The sequence below is a fragment of the Nansenia antarctica genome, assembly GCF_963989245.1.
Source record: "Nansenia antarctica genome assembly, chromosome: 14".
Taxonomy (NCBI): Eukaryota; Metazoa; Chordata; class Actinopteri; order Argentiniformes; family Microstomatidae; genus Nansenia; species Nansenia antarctica.
Window position 1 is genome coordinate 7045560 of NC_137684.1, and position 25000 is coordinate 7070559.

General features: G+C 44.6%; 1 protein-coding gene across 1 annotated transcript in view; it reads left to right on the top strand.

Annotated features, from left to right (window-relative positions):
• The window catches only part of LOC308170152 (SITS-binding protein), a gene marked incomplete at both ends in the record, with an annotated part of 48555 nt that overhangs the window by 19166 nt on the left and 4389 nt on the right, over positions 1–25000 (top strand). The window contains 6 exons of the mRNA XM_080544908.1: positions 4071–4278; positions 5833–5983; positions 11769–11966; positions 12203–12471; positions 18073–18209; positions 23942–24063. Coding sequence (XP_080401034.1) covers positions 4071–4278; positions 5833–5983; positions 11769–11966; positions 12203–12471; positions 18073–18209; positions 23942–24063 — 1085 coding nt within the window. The remainder of the gene's footprint in view (positions 1–4070; positions 4279–5832; positions 5984–11768; positions 11967–12202; positions 12472–18072; positions 18210–23941; positions 24064–25000) is intronic.

Here is a 25000-nt window from a genome sequence, read left to right on the forward strand (position 1 = left end):
GTTTTTTCCTTCGTACCACAACGTGTCTTTTTGTGTTTCTCTCCAATGGCGGAGGATGTGACAGCGTGGGGGTTAGCGATTCCCAAGATGCACCCCTAACGTTTGTTAGCGACTGAGCGTTTACGCCGCCCCAAAGGTTACGGACAACCCTCCGAGAGGTCGGCGTCAAGCTGGAAGCCACACCCCCCTCGCTGCCCCCTTGTATACTTTGTAATGAACAGTTCGATGGTGACTTAATACCTTGGGAAAGGCGGCGGAGATGTCACCAGTATCTCTTTGACATTATCCCATTGCAAACACATGGTAATTATCTCACTGCCATCCATTGCCCAAGCAGATCTTATAGGCGGGGGGGGGGGGGGGGGGGGGGGGGGGGGGGGGGGGGGGGGAGGGAGGAGGGGAGGGTGGGGGGGTGGAGGGGGGGGGACGGTATCCAGGGGCGACATGGATTAAGCCTTTAGTCCTCTACAGTAAATCACACTTCCCAGTGGAAAACATCTCCATTGAAGATGCTTTGTACAGTAGTAATCTAGGATTAGGCTTAATCTGTGTCTTAATCTGTGTCTTAATCTGTGTCCGGGCAACATGCCCGTGCGGTACAGTGCAGTACATAACGGGTCATCTTTCTCCGTCTGTAATCAGGTTCTGTTGTGTGTGTTTCAATAGAGCCTGTGTCTCCTGAGCAGAACGGGTCAGGTCTTGGCCAACCTGAACACAGTAGAACCATTGAAATGCGAGAGAGCCTCGTCAGAGCCAAGCTCTCAGGGTTCTCAGTGTCCGCTACTCTCCGGGCCCGAGGGGAAAGTTCCCTTCAGACAGATCCAGGATCAGTTTACCCTCCACTAAATCCTAACCTGAACTATTCATTGGGGACAACCGGTCAGCTGATCCCAAATCAGTGTCCCTCAAGTCAAGGGTATGAGATTCATCTGTCTATCTGTCTGATAGGGTCTGTCTGTCTGTCTGTCTGGCTGGCTGGCTGGGTGGGGAGGGGAAATGTGGATTTCATAGATCTGAGCTGAGAGCGGTGGGGGGGGGTGGAGCGGAGGGGGGCGGGTAAGGAGGGGTGAGAGAGGGTGAGAAGAGGTGAAGGTGAGGAGGGGTGAGGGTGGGGGAGAGGCTGGGGGTTGGGGGGGTTGGGTGGAGGTGAGGCTAGGGTTTGAGGGAGGTGGGGGTGATGAGGGGTGAGAGAGGGTGTTGAGGAGGGTTGAGGCTGAGGGTTGGGGGAGCGGTGGGGGTAAGGACAGGATGGGGGAGGGGTGAGAATGGTGAGAGTGGGGAGACGCTGGGGGTTGAGTGGGTGTTGGGGGTGTTGGGGTGAGGAGGGGTAAGGAAGGGTGAGAGAGGGTGAGGAGTGGTGAGAGAGGGTGCGAGAGGGTGAAGAGGAGTGTAGAGAGGGTGAGGAGGGGTGAGGCTGAGAGTTGGGGGAGTCGGTGGGGGTGAGGAAGGGTGAGAGGAAGGGCGAGAAGGGGTGAGAGAGGATAGAGAGGGTGAGGGTGGGGGTTGGAGGGAGTAACCTGAGAGGTAGGAGGCATTCCTAGCAGGGCAGCTACATCTGTGGACACAATTATCTGCTTCACATAATCTCATGATTTCACATGGGCACAGGGACAACCCATAAATACAAACAGGAGACCCATGAGAGAGGGAGAGGGAGAGAGAAGGAAGGAGAGAGAGAGAGAGAGAGAGAGAGAGAGAGAGAGAGAGAGAGAGAGACTTTGGTCCCGTTTTAAGGGTTTTTTAAGGGCTCCGTTTTTACGGGCTTGGTATCAAACATATTCCGTTCCATACATTACAAAGAGCCCGTCCTCCGATTTCTACTTCCACCAGCCTCCCCCTGGTACATACATATACCCACACTCACTGGGTATGCCTTCCCCAACCAATCGCATCCCACGGATACTTCTACCACTCCTCAGAGTGCACTGATATGGAGCTGCCTCTCTTCTCCCTCTCTCCCACCTCAACTTCTCCTCTCCCACCCCTCCTCCTCCTCCTCCATCCCCCCCCCCCCCCTCTCTCTCTCTCTCTCTCTCTCTCCTCTCTCTCTCTCTCTCTCTCTCTCTCTCTCTCTCTCTCTCTCTCTTTCTCTCTCTTTCTCTTTCTCTCTCTCCCTCACAACTTCTCCTCTCCCACTCCCCCTCCTCCTCCTCCATCCCCCCCCCCCTCTCTCTCTCTCTCTCTCCCTACGCAACTTCTCCTCTCCGACCCCTCCCTCCTCCTCCATCTCTCTCCCTCTCTCTCTCTCACTCTCTCAGTCTCTCTGTCTCTCTCTCTCTCTCTCTCTCTCTTCTCTCTCTCTCTCTCTCTCTCTCTCTCTCTCTCTCTCTCTCTAACACTCTCACACTATGTCACAGTAATGGAATCTCCTCCCTCCCCCTCCCCCCTCCCCCACCCCCCTGCAACCGTCCTGCGGCCTCGTACCTACGACCGAATCACAGCCGTGCTGATATTCAGTATAACAGCACGACCTCGAGTGTGATATTGCTTTTATACAACAGTTCTACAGCGCGATTTATTAGTTAACAGTAATAAGCGACAACAGAGTATGATTTGTTTGTTTATTTAATCATAAAAATAAACAAAAATTAGTTCCGCAACTGAACTTCAAATGGACGGTTGCCTAGTAACGTGAACACAAACATGTAGTCTAATCAACGGTCATTTAGTAGAACATCTGTGCAGTGGAGTGATAGTTACATATAGTTAAAAGTCCCAGTGCTGTTATACTTTACATTTACATTTTTGGCATTTAGCAGACGCCTTATTCCAAAGCGACTTACAATCAATACATTTGAATACTAAGCATGTGAATCAGCAGTCCACCATTCGTTGCAGGAAGAGTACTCTAGCTCGGGCCCGGGGCCACTGATAGAAGGAAAAACCTTCTCCCTATTATCGCCTTCTACTAAACTTATTATTATTATTATTTTTTTTTTTTATTATTATTATTTATTATTACTGGAGAAACTGAGAAACAGTACAAGGGGGGCAATAGAAGTTCTTAGGGACACAGTAGAGGGGAAAGCGGGTGTCTTTAGGAGACGTAGTGGTGAGGGTCAGAAGATGTCTCAGGAGGAGCAGTTAAGATGTAACCTGAAGAGATGGGTCTTCAGTCTACGACGGAAGATGGGTAGTGACTCTGCCGTTATACTGTATATCGTAACTCATGGAATGCCTCTTGTCCAATCAAATTACTTGGTCGGAACTAACTGTTGTATAATCAGACGTCAGTGTGTTGTAAACAGTAGCCCCAGGTGAACAGAACCCCCCCCCCCCCAGCAATCCATGTGGCTCCAACCAAGTCTTGAACTCACGACCTCTGACCTCTTACTTGTCGACACATAATATTACCTGTTTTCTCAAACACAGTGTTAACCAGCTACACTAGTGAAAAGCCAGCAATTCAGCGCGACAGCGTGAGTTGTATTGTGATTGTGAGGTGTGGTTGTGTGTGCGATTATGCTCTCTAGTGTTATGCTATGGGTTTATGAGTTTATGACTATTATTATTATTATTATTATTATTATTATTATTATTATTATTATTATTATTATGACTCTATTATGAGAGCAGTGTGTCTATTATGTCACTGGAATGATATGTCATGTCTACATCTCCCCCCCACCCTGACCACCCTCACCCCCATCTACCTACCCCCCCAACCCTCACCAACCTCACCACCATCAATCTACCCCCACCCCTACCCTGACCACCCTCACCCCATCTACCCCCCCACTCTGACCGCCCTCCGTCCCATCTCTCTACCCCCCCACCCTCACCACCCTCTGCCCCATCTACCTACCCCCCCCACCCTCACCACCCTCACCCCCATCTACCTACCCCCCCCACCCTCACCACCCTCACCCCCATCTACCTACCCCCCCACCCTCACCACCCTCACCCCCATCTCTCTACCCCCCCACTCTGACCACCCTCACCCCCATCTCTCTACCCCCCCAACCCTCACCACCCTCACCTCCATCAATCTACCCCCACCCTGACCACCCTCACCCCCATCTATCTACCCCCTACCCCCTCACCCTCATCTATCTCCCCCCCCTCCCCAGGTGTTGCGGTGCTGGTGTCCCCTGCCGTGCCCCTGCAGGTGAGCATGGAGAGCAGGCAGCAGTTCTGTCTCCAGTCCGCCTCCAGCCTGGAGCGCCTGCCGCTGCAGTACACCGTGTGTGTGGGCCGCAACGCCCGGGCCGTCCACCAGGAGGCAGCGCGGCAGCTGTCGCAGCAGCGCAGGGAGCTGCCCAACATGGACACCTTACGGTGAGGACGGGGGAGGACGGGGGAGGACGGGGGAGGACGGGGGAGGATGGGAGAGGATGGGGGAGGACGAGGCTGTTGTTTGACTGTGTTTTCGTTCAGTACTGCTGGGTGACACTTCCATCATACGTCCTCCATCACCTCCTCACCCAGGGGAGGTAGACACATCTGTCTGTCTGTCTGACTGTCTGTCTGTCTGTCTGTCTGTCTGTCTGTGTGTCTGTCTGTCTGTCTGACTGTCTGACTGTCTGTCTGACTGTCTGACTGTCTGTCTGTCTGACTGTCTGTCTGTCTGACTGTCTGACTGTCTGTCTGTCTGACTGTCTGTCTGTCTGACTGTCTGTCTGTCTGTCTGACTGTCTGTCTGACTGTCTGTCTGTCTATCTGTCTGTCTGACTGTCTGTCTGTCTGACTGTCTGTCTGTCTGTCTGTCTGACTGTCTGTCTGACTGTCTGACTGTCTGTCTGTCTGACTGTCTGTCTGACTGTCTGTCTGTCTGACTGTCTGTCTGACTGTCTGTCTGACTGTCTGTCTGTCTGACTGTCTGTCTGTCTGACTGTCTGTCTGACTGTCTATCTGTCTGACTGTCTGACTGACTGTCTGTATGTATGTCTGTCTGTCTGACTGTCTGTCTGTCTGACTGTCTCTTTGTCTGTCTGACTGTCTGTCTGTCTGACTGTCTGTCTGTCTGACTGTCTATCTGTCTGACTGTCTGTCTGTCTGTCTGTTTGACTGTCTGACTGTCTGACTGACTGTCTGTCTGTCTGACTGTCTGTCTGACTGTCTGTCTGTCTGACTGTCTTTCTGACTGTCTATCTGTCTGACTGTCTGTCTGTTTGACTGTCTGACTGTCTGACTGACTGTCTGTCTGTATGTATGTATGTCTGTCTGTCTGTCTGTCTGACTGTCTGTCTGACTGTCTCTTTGTCTGTCTGTCTGTCTGACTGTCTGTCTGTCTGACTGTCTATCTGTCTGACTGTCTGTCTGTCTGTCTGTTTGACTGTCTGACTGTCTGACTGTCTGACTGACTGTCTGTCTGTCTGACTGTTTGTCTGTCTGTCTGACTGTCTGTCTGTCTGTCTGACTGCCTGTCTGACTGTCTGACTGTCTGTCTATCTGTCTGACTGTCTGACTGTCTGTCTGACTGTCTGTCTGTCTGACTGTCTGTCTGACTGTCTGTCTGTCTGTCTGTCTGACTGTCTGTCTGTCTGTCTGACTGTCTGTCTGTCCGACTGTCTATCTGTCTGACTGTCTGTTTGACTGTCTGACTGTCTGACTGTCTGACTGACTGTCTGTCTGTCTGACTGTCTGACTGTCTGATTGTCTGACTGTCTGTCTGTCTGTCTGTCTGTCTGACTATCTGTCTGTCTGTCTGACTGTCTGTCTGTCTGTCAGTCTGTCTACCCATCCATCCAACCTATCTATCTGACTGACTGACTGACTGTCTGTCTGACTGACTGTCTGTCTGTCTGTCTGTCTGACTGTCTATCTACCTATCTATCTGTGTATCTGAAGTGAGAGTTGATCCAGAGTTGATCCAGACTTGTTGTCCACCAGGCTGCCGTTCTGGAAGCTGCTGGCCGTGGTGGACTCAGGGCCGAAGGTGGAGAGGGAGCTGAGGACCTTCTCCAACCGTCTGAGGAGACACCAGCTGGGGGAGGGGGTCATCAGCCTCAACCTACATTCCACCGCCCTCCTCTCCGACATGGTAGGTCCGGTCGCTCCCTCCGTCTGTTCTCTCTCTCTCCTCTCCTCACTCTCTCCTTTCTCTCTCCTATCTTTCCTATCTCATCACTCTCTCCTTTCTCTCCTCTCTCTCTCCTCTCTCTTTGCATATTGTGTGTGTGTATGTGGGTCCATGTGTGTGTGTGTGTGTGTGTGTGTGAGGTTGGTGAAGACAGACTCAGGGCTCAGTGCTGGTGAGAGATGGGGGACATGAAAGGCTTTGGAGGTACGAGGGGGGTTTGATTTGTGAGGACTTCGCCATGCTTGTGTGAACCTAGAGAGTGAGAGGGCCGCTCTTTAAACATTTCAACAGAACGTATCCTTTAACCAGTATAAACACCATTTAACCAGGCTTTAACCAGTATAAACACCATTTAACCAGGCTTTAACCAGTATAAACACCATTTGATGTTGTATAGCGTGTATTTATATATTCTGAGTGGGTGGATTATGTCTTGTAATGGCACTTGAATGAATGCTACACAACAACGCTGTTTCATTAACTGCCTTTCCTAGACATGATTGAGATTACAGATTACAGATTACAGATTACAGATTACACCCCAGACAAGATCAGGAGATCGTGAGGAGAGATTAGCAGCTTTTCGCAATGAGGTTAACATAAGGTTTACGAAACTGACTTCTTTCAATGTTAAAAACATATGCATAAAAAAACCATGTAAATAACACAGCTCGATTATTAAAATCATGCACTTTGAGATGATTCTTGTATAATGAAAAGCACATTAAAATGTAATACAGTATTATTACTCATATTGTTATTTGATTATGATCAAATGTATTAAAGTCAATACCCGTTGATATCCCATAATAGACAAACCTGGTTTAGAGAGAGGAGAAGCAGTGAGGGTCGGATACCAGGCCTGGGGGGGTCCTGGGGGTCCAGGGGGGGAGGGGTTGAGAGACAGGCCTGGGAGGGAGGCAACAAGCCAAGAGTAACTGGTTCAGGTGAACTTGACACCAGGCTAATGCTGCCATTGGCCATGCTGCACTAGAGGGGGGCCGCCAGCTCACATACTGTTATTCTGAATGCTCTGTCCATCACCATGGGAACACAGAGAGGAGGTTAGCTAAGCTTTCCATCCTCACAGGCAGCAGACATGTTATGTTCCTTCACCCACCATGAGAAAACACTCAGGTTAGCCTAGCTTTCCATCCTCACAGGCAGCCCACCATGAGAAAACACTCAGGTTAGCTTAGCTTTCCATCCTCACAGGCAGCCCACCATGAGAAAACACTGAGGAGGTTAACTTAGCTTTCCATCCTCACAGGCAGCAGCCATGTTATGTTCCATCAGAACCCTGAGGAGGGTAGCTTAGCTTTCCATGTTCCCACAGCCCAGAGTAGAGCTATCTTAGGAGGGAAGGGAAAGGGGGCGAGGGGGTGGGGTGGGGGGGTGGGGGGGTGAGGGGCAGGGGGACTGAGAAGGAGAGAAAGAGAGACTGGCAAAGACACAGAGAGAAAGAAAGGGTTATACTGTTATTCTAAATGCTCTGTCCATCACCATGAGAACACCCTGAGGAGGTTAGAGAAAGGGAGAGAGATGGGGGAGAGAGAGAGAGAGAGAGAGAGAGAGAGAGAGAGAGAGAGAGAGAGAGAGAGAGAGAGAGAGAGAGAGAGAGGGAGAGAGGGAGAGAGAGAGAGAGAGAGTCTGGCAAAGACAGAGAGGGAAACAAGGGTGATGAAAGAGAGGATCAGTTCAGAAATTGGAGAGGGAGCGATATACTCCCTCTCCAAAGGAGCATATTGTTAAACGTTGGAACAATATAGTCCTTTATCCTGATTTATTTTGTGTAGTCTAGGTAAATCATACAGTAGGTATTCACACAGTAGGCGTCACTCAGCTCACGTTGCTAATTACTTGCAGAATAACCCAAGCATACAGTGACGTATGAAACTATGGAAACTCAGGTCACATGGTGGCGTAACGCACCAAGTACCAACCATGTAAGCACAGGGTTCCCGGTTCGATTCCGGCCACAGACATATCCTGGTATCCATCATCCCTTCTCTCTCTGTCACCCATCCTTCCTGTCAAATCTCTACTGTCTCTATTGCAATAAAAAGGAAAAATATGAGTGGGACTGCCCGACTCAGTAAAAATTACTTTAAAAGAAAATATGGAAACTCAGGCGCGATTGTCAAAGTTTGTCTTAAGCCTGGTACACACATAAAGATAATCTGGCAAATGTTGGCCCGATTTCCCCCCTTCCGACCAAGGACAGCAAACGTCTGATTATCTGATAATTAAAGATTATCCTACTAAATTATCCTGTGGTGTAAGGTGTGTTAAAAGTCCATTTCTCCCGACAATCTGCTCGGAAAATGGTCGGGGCCGACGATCGTAAATATTAAACGTGTTCAATATTTACGATCAAAGGTTTTCTTGTCTGTGGTAAAAATGTACAACTCCCGAGTCCAATTGTGACGTGGAATGGAATGTAGCCAATCAAGATGCGAGCTGACTGACGCGACTTCTTCTTTTTGTTCTTCGGCACTTTATTTGCCATGTCGCACATGGCTGCCTCGTACAGGTCAGTCAGGGTACTACTACCCTGATCACGCGAGCTTTCTGGCTTGGGGGACGAGACTCTAGACTGTCGTAGGACAGATCTTTATGTATGTGGTAAGTAAGATTTAGTAGATTTAGTAGTTTTTTAAAAGCCTCGAACGAGACCGCTGATCTAAGATCCAAGGGAAGAGATAGAGCATTCCAAACCATGGCTTTCAATCTGGCACGGGGGACAACCAACACACCCTGGTCAGAGGACCTGAGAGACCTACTGGGGCTGTAAGGACGCAGTAGGTCACAGATGTAGGCAGGTGCCTGACCATGGAGGGCTCTGTAGGTGATGACCAGAACCTTGAAATGAATTCTATATTTCATGGGGAGCCAGTATAGGGATGCTAAGATGGGAGTGATATGACATGACTTTCTGGACCTAGTCAGCAGCCTTGCAGCTGCATGTTGGACCATTTGTAGCCGGCCCAGGGTGGATGCGTCGATGCAGGGAATATTAGGAATATTGGGATATTGGGAATATCACCACACACAATACTATTAAAACTGTTCAATCCATGATTTTTTAATCTTCATGTGTCTCATTTATCTCTCTCAGATAAAAAATCTGTTAAGATTTAGAAAATTGTTATGTGTGTACCAGGCTTAAGTGTGAACAGCAACAATGAATCGCTGCACAAACTATGCTTCCCTCTCGCTCTATTTTTACGACGTTTCATAAATTATCAGTCACGCTATGAGTTTTCTTTTCTAGTTTCCATATTAGCGTTGTACAACAGACTCATGGAGTTGGAACAACTACTTGGCGCGGAGGGACGTTGGTTATAAATAGGATTGCCAGGTCTTTATTACTGAAACCCTGCATTATGCATAGTTGGCCAACCAAAACACAATCTGATCATAAATCTATAAAACAGAGAGGCTCTGGCTACCTCATCTCATTGTCTCTGGTGCGAGTGTGTGTGGTAGTGTGTGTGTGTGTGTGTGTGTGGTAGTGTGTGTGGTAGTGTGTGTGTGTGTGTGTGTGTGTGTGTGTGTGTGTGTGTGTGTGTGTCTGGTACTGGCTTCTCAGTGTTTGGGATAGACAGAAGACAAAGAGGTCATTGGGTTCTCACATTCTCAAACAGTAAAGAATAAATAGTCAAACTTTATTATTATAATTTTTTCTTATTAATTCCATATCTTCCACATCACATGTACTCTGCTTGCCTCCATTCACGTGAGTTATTGGGTTAAATCAGTGTTATATAAGAGGTTTTCCCGCAGAAATCTGTTTTCACCATGGGATTAAGCCTGACGTTGAACGCCCCTGACAGAGGTCATGTTGTCATAGTTACACGTTTTCTTAGGCCCCGACCACACTATGGTCCTTCAGATAATATCTACCTTTGAAGTCACCATCTGATTTGATCCCTGGAATTCCTAAGTGAACAAACAGAGCTGTGACCGCTCCTAGAGCGTTTCTGATTGGCTAAACAGGCGATGGCGCGTATAGCACGGCCTGTCAGATGGCTTCAAAACCCGGGACGCCGGGGTGGTACAGCTCACTAAGGCGCATGCCACGTCATCGCAGGTCTCCCTGGTTTGATTCCGGCCATCGACCCCTCCTGCATGCCATCCCTCCTTCCTGTCAATCACTACGGTCTGTCTCAATAAAGCAGAAATGCCCTAAAAACATCTTAAAAAATAAAACACATCTATGAAAAACGAAAAAAGTATTTTTTTCTAAGTGGGTCAGTCCCACTCATATTTTTCTTTTTTATTGGGATAGAGACAGTAGAGACTGACAGGAAGGATTGGTGAGAGAAAGAGAATTGATGACATGCAGGATATGTGCGCGACCGGAATCGAACCGGGAACCCTGCGATTACATGGTTGGCAGCCTAGTGTGCTACGCCACCAAGCGCCCCACACAGAAATAACTTTGTCATCTCTCTTGTTTGTATCTAATGGATGACCTCCGTAGAGAAACCATTGGCTTACTCTGTTATTGACACGTACGACTAGCGCGGCCCGGCCTTGTGTGTGAACATTAGTTTTTATTTGATCATAGACTTTATCTTGATTGCACGTGTTCAGGGCTGTGTAGTCATGGCGATCAAAAATACATTGACACTACTGCCTTCAGGATGCAAGCATTTCCCTTTTGTCGGCCATATCTTTTCTTTTGATTTCAACAAGGTGAGGTTTGACGGTATTACAAACATGCATTTGATGACATCTTTGGTTATTTATAGTTTAACAGTTATTATTGTTGACAAAATACTAGTGTTCCTTATTTATTTTACATGAATGAATATTCACATGTATAACCTCACCCTGTGTTTGTACCTCAGCCAATCATTGAGGCTCTCTAACGCCCCTCTGTCTCTGCCCCTGGAAGGGAAAGGGGGAGAGAGAGAAAGAGGGGCAGGGGGGAGTGAGGGGCTGAGAGGGAGAGAGAGGGGGAGAGGGGGTGAAAGAGAGACTGGCAAAGACACAGAGAGAAAGAAAGGGTTATAACATACTGTTATTCTAAATGCAGCTAATCATTCCAGGAGTGAAAACAAAACACGGTGCAGCAGCTTTCAGTCAGGCTGCTGCATGCTCTTGGAACAAACTCCCTGAAGAAATCAAACAGGCCCAAACCTTACACATATTATATATATATATATATTTAAATCTAAGCTCAAAACGTTCATGTTTTGCAGCAGTTATGATTAAACACTTCTATCAATGTCTTTTATCCATATTGTCTTATTGAATGTTTTATCTATTTACTTATTTGCTTTTATTCATTGTCTTTTTAAATAATGTATGTTATAATGTATGTTATAATGTATGTAAAGCACTTTGAATTGCCCCTGTTGTATGAAATTGTGCTATACAAATAAACTTGCCTTGCCTTGCCTTGCTCTGTCCATCACCATGAGAACACACTGAGGAGGTTAGAGAAAGGGAGAGGGATGGGAGAGAGAAAGAGAGAGAGAGAGAGAGAGAGAGAGAGAGAGAGAGAGAGAGAGAGAGAGAGAGAGAGAGAGAGAGAGAGAGAGAGAGTCTGGCAAAGACAGAGAGGGAAAGACAGAGAGGGAAAGACAGAGAGGGAAACAAGGGTGATGAAAGAGAGGATCAGTTTAGAAATTGGTTAGGGAGCGATATACTATTCAGATCTCTAACCTCACCCTGTGTTTCTACCTCAACCAATCATTGAGGCTCTCTAACGTCCCTCTGCCCCCCCCCCCTACAGGACCACAACTACCTCAACAGCAGGAAGCGGGGGACGTCTAAGAGACAGACCAGGGACCTCCCGTTCGTCAAGCTTCTAAACATTTCCATCACCCTGTCCCCTTTCCTGAGCGTGGACACCACACAGTTCCACCTGTCCCTCCTGGAGGGGACCGAGGCCTACTGGCTCAGCCTCCCCGCAGCCCCACAGGGACACCTGGTGAGCACGCTGCCCTAGCCGACCCTCACTGTTCCTGGGGAAGGGTGGCACTTTAGTGAGGGGTTTCATGTTGGGCCTACAGTGGTGGTGGTGGTGGTGGTGCTGGTGTTCACCGACCGATGGATATAGAGGCCAATCTTCCCCATTCAACTCTCTCATTCTCCCTCCCTTCCCCTCTACTTCCTCCCTCCCTCTCTCCCTCTCCCTCCCTCCCTCCCTCCCTCTCTCCCTCCCAGATCCCTGTGTTGACCCAGTGGCGAGGGAGGTTCTGTGTGAAGCTGAACGTCACTAACCCCGGGGCGGTGGGGTGGTTCCTGGACAGGGTGAGCTCCCTGCAGTCCCACCTGGGTATGGAGTACGTGCTCCTGGAGGGGGCAGAGGGGAACCTGTTTGAGGAGCAGGCCCTGAGACCCCCCCCGGCCCTCAGTGGAGACCAGTACATTGGCCTGCTGGCAGACCTGGCCACCAGGATAGGGGACTCAGCCATCATGACCGCAGGGACAAGGTGAGGGAGCAGAGTGTCCCTATCTATCTATCTATCTATCTATCTATCTATCTATTTATCTATTTTCCTATCTATCTATCTATCTATCTATCTATTTTCCTATCTATCTATCTATCTATTTTCCTATCTATCTATCTATCTATCTATCTATCTATCTATCTATCTATCTATCTATCTATCTATCTATCTATCTATCTATCTATCTATCTATCTATCTATCTATCTATCTATCTATCTATCTATCTATCTATCTATCTATCTATCTATCTATCTATCTATCTATCTATCTATCTATCTATCTATCTATCTATCTATCTATCTATCTATCTATCTATCTATCTATCTATCTATCTATCTATCTATCTATCTATCTATCTATCTATCTATCTATCTATCTATCTATCTATCTATCTATCTATCTATCTATCTATCTATCTATCTATCTATCTATCTATCTATCTATCTATCTATCTATCTATCTATCTATCTATCTATCTATCTATCTATCTATCTATCTATCTATCTATCTATCTATCTATCTATCTATCTATCTATCTATCTATCTATCTATCTATCTATCTATCTATCTATCTATCTATCTATCTATCTATCTATCTATCTATCTATCTATCTATCTATCTATCTATCTATCTATCTATCTATCTATCTATCTATCTATCTATCTATCTATCTATCTATCTATCTATCTATCTATCTATCTATCTATCTATCTATCTATCTATCTATCTATCTATCTATCTATCTATCTATCTATCTATCTATCTATCTATCTATCTATCTATCTATCTATCTATCTATCTATCTATCTATCTATCTATCTATCTATCTATCTATCTATCTATCTATCTATCTATCTATCTATCTATCTATCTATCTATCTATCTATCTATCTATCTATCTATCTATCTATCTATCTATCTATCTATCTATCTATCTATCTATCTATCTATCTATCTATCTATCTATCTATCTATCTATCTATCTATCTATCTATCTATCTATCTATCTATCTATCTATCTATCTATCTATCTATCTATCTATCTATCTATCTATCTATCTATCTATCTATCTATCTATCTATCTATCTATCTATCTATCTATCTATCTATCTATCTATCTATCTATCTATCTATCTATCTATCTATCTATCTATCTATCTATCTATCTATCTATCTATCTATCTATCTATCTATCTATCTATCTATCTATCTATCTATCTATCTATCTATCTATCTATCTATCTATCTATCTATCTATCTATCTATCTATCTATCTATCTATCTATCTATCTATCTATCTATCTATCTATCTATCTATCTATCTATCTATCTATCTATCTATCTATCTATCTATCTATCTATCTATCTATCTATCTATCTATCTATCTATCTATCTATCTATCTATCTATCTATCTATCTATCTATCTATCTATCTATCTATCTATCTATCTATCTATCTATCTATCTATCTATCTATCTATCTATCTATCTATCTATCTATCTATCTATCTATCTATCTATCTATCTATCTATCTATCTATCTATCTATCTATCTATCTATCTATCTATCTATCTATCTATCTATCTATCTATCTATCTATCTATCTATCTATCTATCTATCTATCTATCTATCTATCTATCTATCTATCTATCTATCTATCTATCTATCTATCTATCTATCTATCTATCTATCTATCTATCTATCTATCTATCTATCTATCTATCTATCTATCTATCTATCTATCTATCTATCTATCTATCTATCTATCTATCTATCTATCTATCTATCTATCTATCTATCTATCTATCTATCTATCTATCTATCTATCTATCTATCTATCTATCTATCTATCTATCTATCTATCTATCTATCTATCTATCTATCTATCTATCTATCTATCTATCTATCTATCTATCTATCTATCTATCTATCTATCTATCTATCTATCTATCTATCTATCTATCTATCTATCTATCTATCTATCTATCTATCTATCTATCTATCTATCTATCTATCTATCTATCTATCTATCTATCTATCTATCTATCTATCTATCTATCTATCTATCTATCTATCTATCTATCTATCTATCTATCTATCTATCTATCTATCTATCTATCTATCTATCTATCTATCTATCTATCTATCTATCTATCTATCTATCTATCTATCTATCTATCTATCTATCTATCTATCTATCTATCTATCTATCTATCTATCTATCTATCTATCTATCTATCTATCTATCTATCTATCTATCTATCTATCTATCTATCTATCTATCTATCTATCTATCTATCTATCTATCTATCTATCTATCTATCTATCTATCTATCTATCTATCTATCTATCTATCTATCTATCTATCTATCTATCTATCTATCTATCTATCTATCTATCTATCTATCTATCTATCTATCTATCTATCTATCTATCTATCTATCTATCTATCTATCTATCTATCTATCTATCTATCTATCTATCTATCTATCTATCTATCTATCTATCTATCTATCTATCTATCTATCTATCTATCTATCTATCTATCTATCTATCTATCTATCTATCTATCTATCTATCTATCTATCTATCTATCTATCTATCTATCTATCTATCTATCTATCTATCTATCTATCTATCTATCTATCTATCTATCTATCTATCTATCTATCTATCTATCTATCTATCTATCTATCTATCTATCTATCTATCTATCTATCTATCTATCTATCTATCTATCTATCTATCTATCTATCTATCTATCTATCTATCTATCTATCTATCTATCTATCTATCTATCTATCTATCTATCTATCTATCTATCTATCTATCTATCTATCTATCTATCTATCTATCTATCTATCTATCTATCTATCTATCTATCTATCTATCTATCTATCTATCTATCTATCTATCTATCTATCTATCTATCTATCTATCTATCTATCTATCTATCTATCTATCTATCTATCTATCTATCTATCTATCTATCTATCTATCTATCTATCTATCTATCTATCTATCTATCTATCTATCTATCTATCTATCTATCTATCTATCTATCTATCTATCTATCTATCTATCTATCTATCTATCTATCTATCTATCTATCTATCTATCTATCTATCTATCTATCTATCTATCTATCTATCTATCTATCTATCTATCTATCTATCTATCTATCTATCTATCTATCTATCTATCTATCTATCTATCTATCTATCTATCTATCTATCTATCTATCTATCTATCTATCTATCTATCTATCTATCTATCTATCTATCTATCTATCTATCTATCTATCTATCTATCTATCTATCTATCTATCTATCTATCTATCTATCTATCTATCTATCTATCTATCTATCTATCTATCTATCTATCTATCTATCTATCTATCTATCTATCTATCTATCTATCTATCTATCTATCTATCTATCTATCTATCTATCTATCTATCTATCTATCTATCTATCTATCTATCTATCTATCTATCTATCTATCTATCTATCTATCTATCTATCTATCTATCTATCTATCTATCTATCTATCTATCTATCTATCTATCTATCTATCTATCTATCTATCTATCTATCTATCTATCTATCTATCTATCTATCTATCTATCTATCTATCTATCTATCTATCTATCTATCTATCTATCTATCTATCTATCTATCTATCTATCTATCTATCTATCTATCTATCTATCTATCTATCTATCTATCTATCTATCTATCTATCTATCTATCTATCTATCTATCTATCTATCTATCTATCTATCTATCTATCTATCTATCTATCTATCTATCTATCTATCTATCTATCTATCTATCTATCTATCTATCTATCTATCTATCTATCTATCTATCTATCTATCTATCTATCTATCTATCTATCTATCTATCTATCTATCTATCTATCTATCTATCTATCTATCTATCTATCTATCTATCTATCTATCTATCTATCTATCTATCTATCTATCTATCTATCTATCTATCTATCTATCTATCTATCTATCTATCTATCTATCTATCTATCTATCTATCTATCTATCTATCTATCTATCTATCTATCTATCTATCTATCTATCTATCTATCTATCTATCTATCTATCTATCTATCTATCTATCTATCTATCTATCTATCTATCTATCTATCTATCTATCTATCTATCTATCTATCTATCTATCTATCTATCTATCTATCTATCTATCTATCTATCTATCTATCTATCTATCTATCTATCTATCTATCTATCTATCTATCTATCTATCTATCTATCTATCTATCTATCTATCTATCTATCTATCTATCTATCTATCTATCTATCTATCTATCTATCTATCTATCTATCTATCTATCTATCTATCTATCTATCTATCTATCTATCTATCTATCTATCTATCTATCTATCTATCTATCTATCTATCTATCTATCTATCTATCTATCTATCTATCTATCTATCTATCTATCTATCTATCTATCTATCTATCTATCTATCTATCTATCTATCTATCTATCTATCTATCTATCTATCTATCTATCTATCTATCTATCTATCTATCTATCTATCTATCTATCTATCTATCTATCTATCTATCTATCTATCTATCTATCTATCTATCTATCTATCTATCTATCTATCTATCTATCTATCTATCTATCTATCTATCTATCTATCTATCTATCTATCTATCTATCTATCTATCTATCTATCTATCTATCTATCTATCTATCTATCTATCTATCTATCTATCTATCTATCTATCTATCTATCTATCTATCTATCTATCTATCTATCTATCTATCTATCTATCTATCTATCTATCTATCTATCTATCTATCTATCTATCTATCTATCTATCTATCTATCTATCTATCTATCTATCTATCTATCTATCTATCTATCTATCTATCTATCTATCTATCTATCTATCTATCTATCTATCTATCTATCTATCTATCTATCTATCTATCTATCTATCTATCTATCTATCTATCTATCTATCTATCTATCTATCTATCTATCTATCTATCTATCTATCTATCTATCTATCTATCTATCTATCTATCTATCTATCTATCTATCTATCTATCTATCTATCTATCTATCTATCTATCTATCTATCTATCTATCTATCTATCTATCTATCTATCTATCTATCTATCTATCTCTCTCTCTCAGACATGTTCAGGGTAGCTACATCATGTTTCTCCAATTCACCTAATCTTCTTCTTCTGGATGATGTCACTGTCACCCCAGACCAGTGAATCTCTCTCCTGGTCCTGGAGAGCCACTGTACTGCAGGTCCTTGTCCCACCTCAGTTGACCACCTCACCTGATTCAGCTAATCAAGATCTGTTGATTAGTTTAATTAGGTGTGATAGATAGGTAGACAGATATATAGATAGGTAGACAGATAGATAGATAGATAGGTAGACATATAGATAGATAGACAGACAGACAGAACTGAGGATGGCTGCTTTAGATACTGTAGCATAACAGAACTGTGATAGAAGGATATTTGTGTGTGTGTGTGTGTGTGTGTGTGTGTCCTCCTGTCCCCCAGGTCGAGCCACGAGCCCCTGTTTGTGCGTATGACCCCCCTGCAGTCAGACTGGAGCTCCTCTGGGCTGAAGGCTCTCATTCCCTCTCTGCTGCACCACAGTCTACTGGGGTACAACTTCCTCATTCCCGACGCAGTAGGTAATACCACAGCAGCCTATGGACAAGCACTACCCACTACCCACTATCCACTACCCACTATCCACTACCCACTACCCACTATCCACTATCCACTATCCACTACCCACTACCCACTACCCACTATCCACTACCCACTATCCACTATCCACTATCCACTATCCACTATTCACTATCCATTGCTACTGTACAGCTCGTCAAGCCTACCATTCTGTCCCCCGTGCTGCACTGGGCTACAGTGACCACATCCTCATACACCTGATCCCTCGCTACAGGCAGAGGTTAAAACTCTCTAAACCTGTGGTACGGCGCTTCAGGGTGTGGTCCAGTGAGGCATGTGAGCGACTCTGCGCCTGGTTGGAGAGTGCAGGCTGTGACCAGGACTTGGTGGAGTGGGCGGGGCCAGAGGCTGGTAACAATCTGGATGTATACACAGACACTGTTACATCATTTATCAGCTTTGGCGAGGAGGTGTGTGTCCCCCTCCGCTCCAGAAAGTCCTTCAACAACGACAAGCCCTGGTTCTCATCCCAACTCAGGCGTCTGAGGTCAGAGAAGGAGGTGGCTAGGCGCAGTGGGGACGTGGTCCGGGTCAAGCAGGCCAAGTACAGGTTCGCCAAAGCGGTGAAGGAGGCGAAGCATCGCTTTTCGGAGAAGCTGCAGCAACAGCTCTCTGAGGGGGATTCCGCCTCCGTCTGGAAAGGCCTAAAGACCATCACCAACTACAAACCCAAGTCCCCGCTGATGTCCGACAACCTCCCTCTCGCTAACGAGCTGAACGAGTTCTACTGTAGGTTTGAGAAAGAGAGGTTCCCGCCCACCCCCGCCCTCTCCCTCCACCCCCCCCGGCTACAACCACCACCCCCGTCCCCCAGGGGGGCCAATGTTCCTCCTGCTACCCCCACCCTCCCCCCTCCCCCCTCCCTCCCCCCTCCTCACCCGCCCCACCCACCCCCACCCCCCTTTCCCCACCCCCTCTCTCTGTCACAGTGCGAGAGGTAAACAGACTGTTTAAGAGGCAGAATCCCCGGAAGGCAGCTGGTCCGGATTCCGTCTCTCCCTCTGTCCTGAAGCACTGCGCCGACCAGCTGGCCCCGGTGTTTACCCACATCTTCAACGCCTCGCTGGAGCTGTGTCACGTCCCAGCGTGCTTCAAGGCATCAACCATCATCCCCGTCCCCAAGAAGGCCAAGGTCACAGGCCTCAACGACTACAGACCCGTCGCTCTGACCTCTGTCGTCATGAAGGTCCTGGAGCGCCTTATCCTGGCCTACCTGAAGCTCATCACGGACCCTGTGCTGGACCCCCTGCAGTTCGCGTACAGAGCCAATAGATCCACGGAGGACGCCGTGAACATGGCTCTGCACTACGTACTAGAACACCTAGACACTGCAGGCAACTATGCCAGGATCCTGTTCGTGGACTTCAGCTCGGCCTTCAACACGATCCTCCCACACATCCTGGAGCACCAGCTATCCCTGCTGCAGGTGCCGGACTCCACCTGCAGGTGGATCACGGACTTCCTGACTGACAGGTCTCAGCGGGTGAAGCTGGGGAAGAGCATTTCCAGCTCCAGGTCCACCAGTACGGGCGCCCCGCAGGGCTGCGTCCTGTCTCCAGCACTATTCTCCCTTTACACCAACAGCTGTGTCTCCCGCCACCCCTCGGTCAAGCTCCTGAAGTTCGCAGACGACACCACCCTGGTGGGCCTCATCTCCGGGGGGGACGAATCTGCCTACAGGGGTGAGATCGAGCGGCTGCAGAGCTGGTGCAGTTTAAACAATCTGGAGCTAAATGCTCTGAAAACAGTGGAGATGGTGGTGGACTTCCGTAGGAAAGCAGCCCTGCCCCCTCCCATCACGCTGGGAGGTACCCCGGTGGCCTCCGTGGAGTCATGCCGCTTTCTAGGCATGACCATCTCCCGGGACCTCAAGTGGGAGCGGAACACCGAGGCCCTCACGAAGAAGGCCCAGAAGAGGATGTTCTTCCTCCGGCAGCTGAGGAAACTCAGGCTGCCGAGGTCCATGATGGTCCAGTTTTACACGGCCATCATAGAGTCCATCCTCACCCACTCCATCATCACCTGGTTCCCTGCTGCAACGACCAAGGACAAGGCCAAGTTGCAGCGGGTGTTACGTTCAGCAGAGAGGGTGATCGGCTGTCCCTTGCCCTCCCTCAACTCCCTGCATGACACCAGGGCTCTGAGGAGGGCAAGGAAGATCATGGCAGACCCCTTCCACCCCGGCCACGGCCTCCTCACCCTGCTTCCCTCTGGAAGAAGGTTGCGGCTGCCTAAGGCACTGAAGGCCCGCCACAGGCTCAGTTTCTATCCCTCAGCCGCCAGGCTGATAAATGACTCTGGCTTCCCCCGCCCCCAAGTCTGCCCAGGACTGAATCACTGTAAAAACTCTGCACTGCACTTTATATTGCACTATCCAATGCACTGTTGTCTGTCCTGTGTTTGTCCTGTTTTTTGTCACGTGAAAAAAGTATAAACGCACTTACTGTAATGTCGAAGCAAATTCCTATATGTGTATGCATAATGGCAATAAACGTTATCTGAATCTGAATCTGAATCACTATCCACTACCCACTACCCACTACCCACTATCCACTAGTCACTACCCACTACCCACTATCCACTATCCACTATCCACTACCCACTATCCACTACCCACTATCCACTAGTCACTACCCACTACCCACTATCCACTACCCACTATCCACTATCCACTATCCACTATCCACTATCCACTATCCACTATCCACTATCCACTATCCACTATTCACTACCCACTACCCACTATCCACTATCCACTATCCACTATCCACTATCCACTATCCACTATCCACTATCCACTATCCACTATCCACTACCCACTACCCACTATCCACTATCCACTACCCACTATCCACTAGTCACTACCCACTACCCACTATCCACTATCCACTATCCACTACCCACTATCCACTATCCACTATCCACTATCCACTATCCACTATCCACTATCCACTATCCACTATCCACTATTCACTACCCACTACCCACTATCCACTATCCACTATCCACTATCCACTATCCACTATCCACTATCCACTATCCACTACCCACTACCCACTATCCACTATCCACTACCCACTACCCACTATCCACTAGTCACTACCCACTATCCACTACCCACTACCCACTACCCACTACCCACTACCCACTACCCACTATCCACTATCCACTATCCACTACCCACTATCCACTATCCACTATCCACTATCCACTATCCACTATCCACTATCCACTAGTCACTACCCACTACCCACTATCCACTATCCACTATCCACTATCCACTATCCACTATTCACTACCCACTACCCACTATCCACTATCCACTATCCACTACCCACTATCCACTATCCACTACCCACTACACACTATCCACTATCCACTATCCACTATCCACTATCCACTATCCACTACCCACTATCCACTATCCACTATCCACTATCCACTATCCACTATCCACTACCCACTATCCACTATCCACTATCCACTATCCACTATCCACTATCCACTATCCACTATCCACTACTCACTATCCACTATCCACTATCCACTACCCACTATTCACTACCCACTATTCACTACCTACTACTCATTATTCACTACCTACTACTCATTATTCACTACCCACTACCTACTACTCACTACCCTCTACCTACTACCCACTACCCACTACCCACTACCCACCATTCACTATTCACTACACACTATCCACTATCCACTATCCACTATCCACTATCCACTATCCACTACCCACTATTCACTACCCACTATTCACTATTCACTACCTACTACTCATTATTCACTACCTACTACTCATTATTCACTACCCACTACCTACTACTCACTACCCTCTACCCACTACCCACTATCCACTACCCACTATTCATTATTCACTATTCACTACCCACTATTCACTATTCACTATCCACTACTCACTATCCACTATCCACTACTCACTATTCACTATTCACTATTCACTACCCACTATTCACTATTCACTATTCACTACCTACTACTCATTATTCACTACCTACTACTCATTATTCACTACCCACTACCTACTACTCACTACCCTCTACCTACTACCCACTACCCACCATTCACTGATATACATTCATATCAACGGTGGATTAGAACAACTTCAAACAGAAGTGATTCCAGGGTCACAGTCAGCTCCCGCAGCTGCAGAGGTTAGGTTCTATTTAAAGCAACGTTCACCTGACCACCTTACATATTCTGGACCGCTGCCTAACCTATTCCCAAAGGTGAAACATCCTGGGGAATTTGTCGAAATGCAACCGTATTCCCGAAATATCCCAAATTCCTGTAACAGCCAAGCAGGCAGGCGGGCAGGTGGGCAGGTGGTAGTATTTACTTTGAAGTGGAGAAAACAGAGATCTGTCAGGAGGGGTGGGGGGGGTTCGATGGGCTGAAGATCACCGTCAGACGATTCTGCTACATTTGGTTTTATTGATTTCACGCCTCCGACGGCTCATCCATCAGCTGAGGACCGGTTGCTAAACTGTCCAGTGGAGGTTATTTACTGGGACTTTATATACTGTATGTCACTCTGAATAGACGCTAAAATGTGTGAAATCATTATCTTATTGCCTCCTATTCTAGTTTATTAGGTATAAGGTAACTTTACATTTCAATAATGTATGGACAGTGTGTACCCTGATAATATGCAGGGAACGTTTCCTGGCTACACAGTGTACAGGGTTTTTACCTTTGCTGCTCTGTCATCATGTGAAGCGCATTGAGTCACATCTTGTGAGAAATGCGCTATACAAATAAAACTTGATTTGATTTGATTTGATTTTATTTGCAAAGAAATTGGGATGATAACTTGAAAGAGAAGGGGAATATGATGCTGCTCCGATGATCTAATCAAGACAGTGACACGAACAAACAACGGGTGCGTTCGTAAATACGCTCTGGAAATCAGCTCTGAGCGCTCAGAGCACTCTGGTTTCAACTGAAATCAGTTAATTTCCGAATGGTCAGAGAGCACCCCGGGTGCGCTCTAGCACTCTCAGAGCGTATTTACGAACGCACCCAACGTTTCGACCTCCATGTCTCTGTCCGACCTCTTGATGACATCACTGGAGCAGCATAACAGTTTGAACAGACTTTCCCCTGTCAAGTTTCATGTTTCAAAGTTTCAAGGTTATTGTTCTCATCTCATTATACATGTATAAGAGTAAAGTTCTGAGGCTTCAAGATCTGTCTGTCTGTCTGTCTGTCTGTCTGTCTGTCTATCTATCACAGCTAATTAAACTAATACACAGATCTAGACTATTCCTTCACTCCATGTTCAACAGCACATCCTATACTCAACCCTAATCTCATTATAATCCCCCCCCCCCTCTCTCTCTCTCTCTCTCTCTCTATCTCTCTCTCTCTATCTCTCTCTCTCTATCTCTCTGTCCCTCTCCCCCTCTCTCTCCCCCTCTCTCTCTCTCTCTCTCTCCCTCTCCCTCTCCCTCTCCCTCTCTCCCTCTCTCTCCCCCTCCCTCTCTCTCCCCCTCTCTCTCTCTCTCTCTCTCTCTCTCTCTCTCTCTCTATCTCTCTCTCTGTCCCCCCCCCTCTCTCTCTGTCCCCCCCCCCTCTCTCTGTCCCCCCCTCTCTCTCTGTCCCCCCCTCTCTCTCTCTCCCCCTCCCTCTCTCTCTCCAGGTGGCTCTCTGTCTGGGGACCTGGTCAGTGATGAGGAGTTGTTCATCCGCTGGCTGGAGATCGCTGCCTTCCTCCCGGTCATCAGCTTCCACACCCCCCCATGGGTCTGCGGAGAGGACCGGGTGGGTACACACCTCTGTCTGTCTGTCTGTCTGTCAGACTATCTCGGTCGGTCGGTCGGTCGGTCGGTCGGTCGGTCGGTCGGTCGGTCGGTCGGTCGGTCGGTCGGTCGGTCGGTCGGTCGGTCGGTCGGTCGGTCGGTCGGTCGGTCGGTCGGTCTGTCGGTCTGTCTGTCTGTCTGTCTGTCTGTCTGTCTGTCTGTCTGTCTGTCTGTCTGTCTGTCTGTCTGTCTGTCTGTCTGTCTGTCTGTCTGTCTGTCTGTCTGTCTGTCTGTCTGTCTGTCTGTCTGTCTGTCTGTCTGTCTGTCTGTCTGTCTGTCTGTCTGTCTGTCTGTCTGTCTGTCTGTCTGTCTGTCTGTCTGTCTGTCTGTCGGTCGGTCGGTCGGTCTGTCTGTCTGTCTGTCTGTCTGTCTGTCTGTCTGTCTGTCTGTCTGTCTGTCTGTCTGTCTGTCTGTCTGTCTGTCTGTCTGTCTGTCTGTCTGTCTGTCTGTCTGTCTGTCTGTCTGTCTGTCTGTCTGTCTGTCTGTCTGTCTGTCTGTCTGTCTGTCTGTCTGTCTGTCTGTCTGTCTGTCTGTCTGTCTGTCTGTCTGTCTGTCTGTCTGTCTGTCTGTCTGTCTGTCTGTCTGTCTGTCTGTCTGTCTGTCTGTCTGTCTGTCTGTCTGTCTGTCTGTCTGTCTGTCTGTCTGTCTGTCTGTCTGTCTGTCTGTCTGTCTGTCTGTCTGTCTGTCTGTCTGTCTGTCTGTCTGTCTGTCTGTCTGTCTGTCTGTCTGTCTGTCTGTCTGTCTGTCTGTCTGTCTGTCTGTCTGTCTGTCTGTCTGTCTGTCTGTCTGTCTGTCTGTCTGTCTGTCTGTCTGTCTGTCTGTCTGTCTGTCTGTCTGTCTGTCTGTCTGTGGAGAGGACCGGGTGGGTACACACCTCTGTCTGTCTGTCTGTCTGTCTG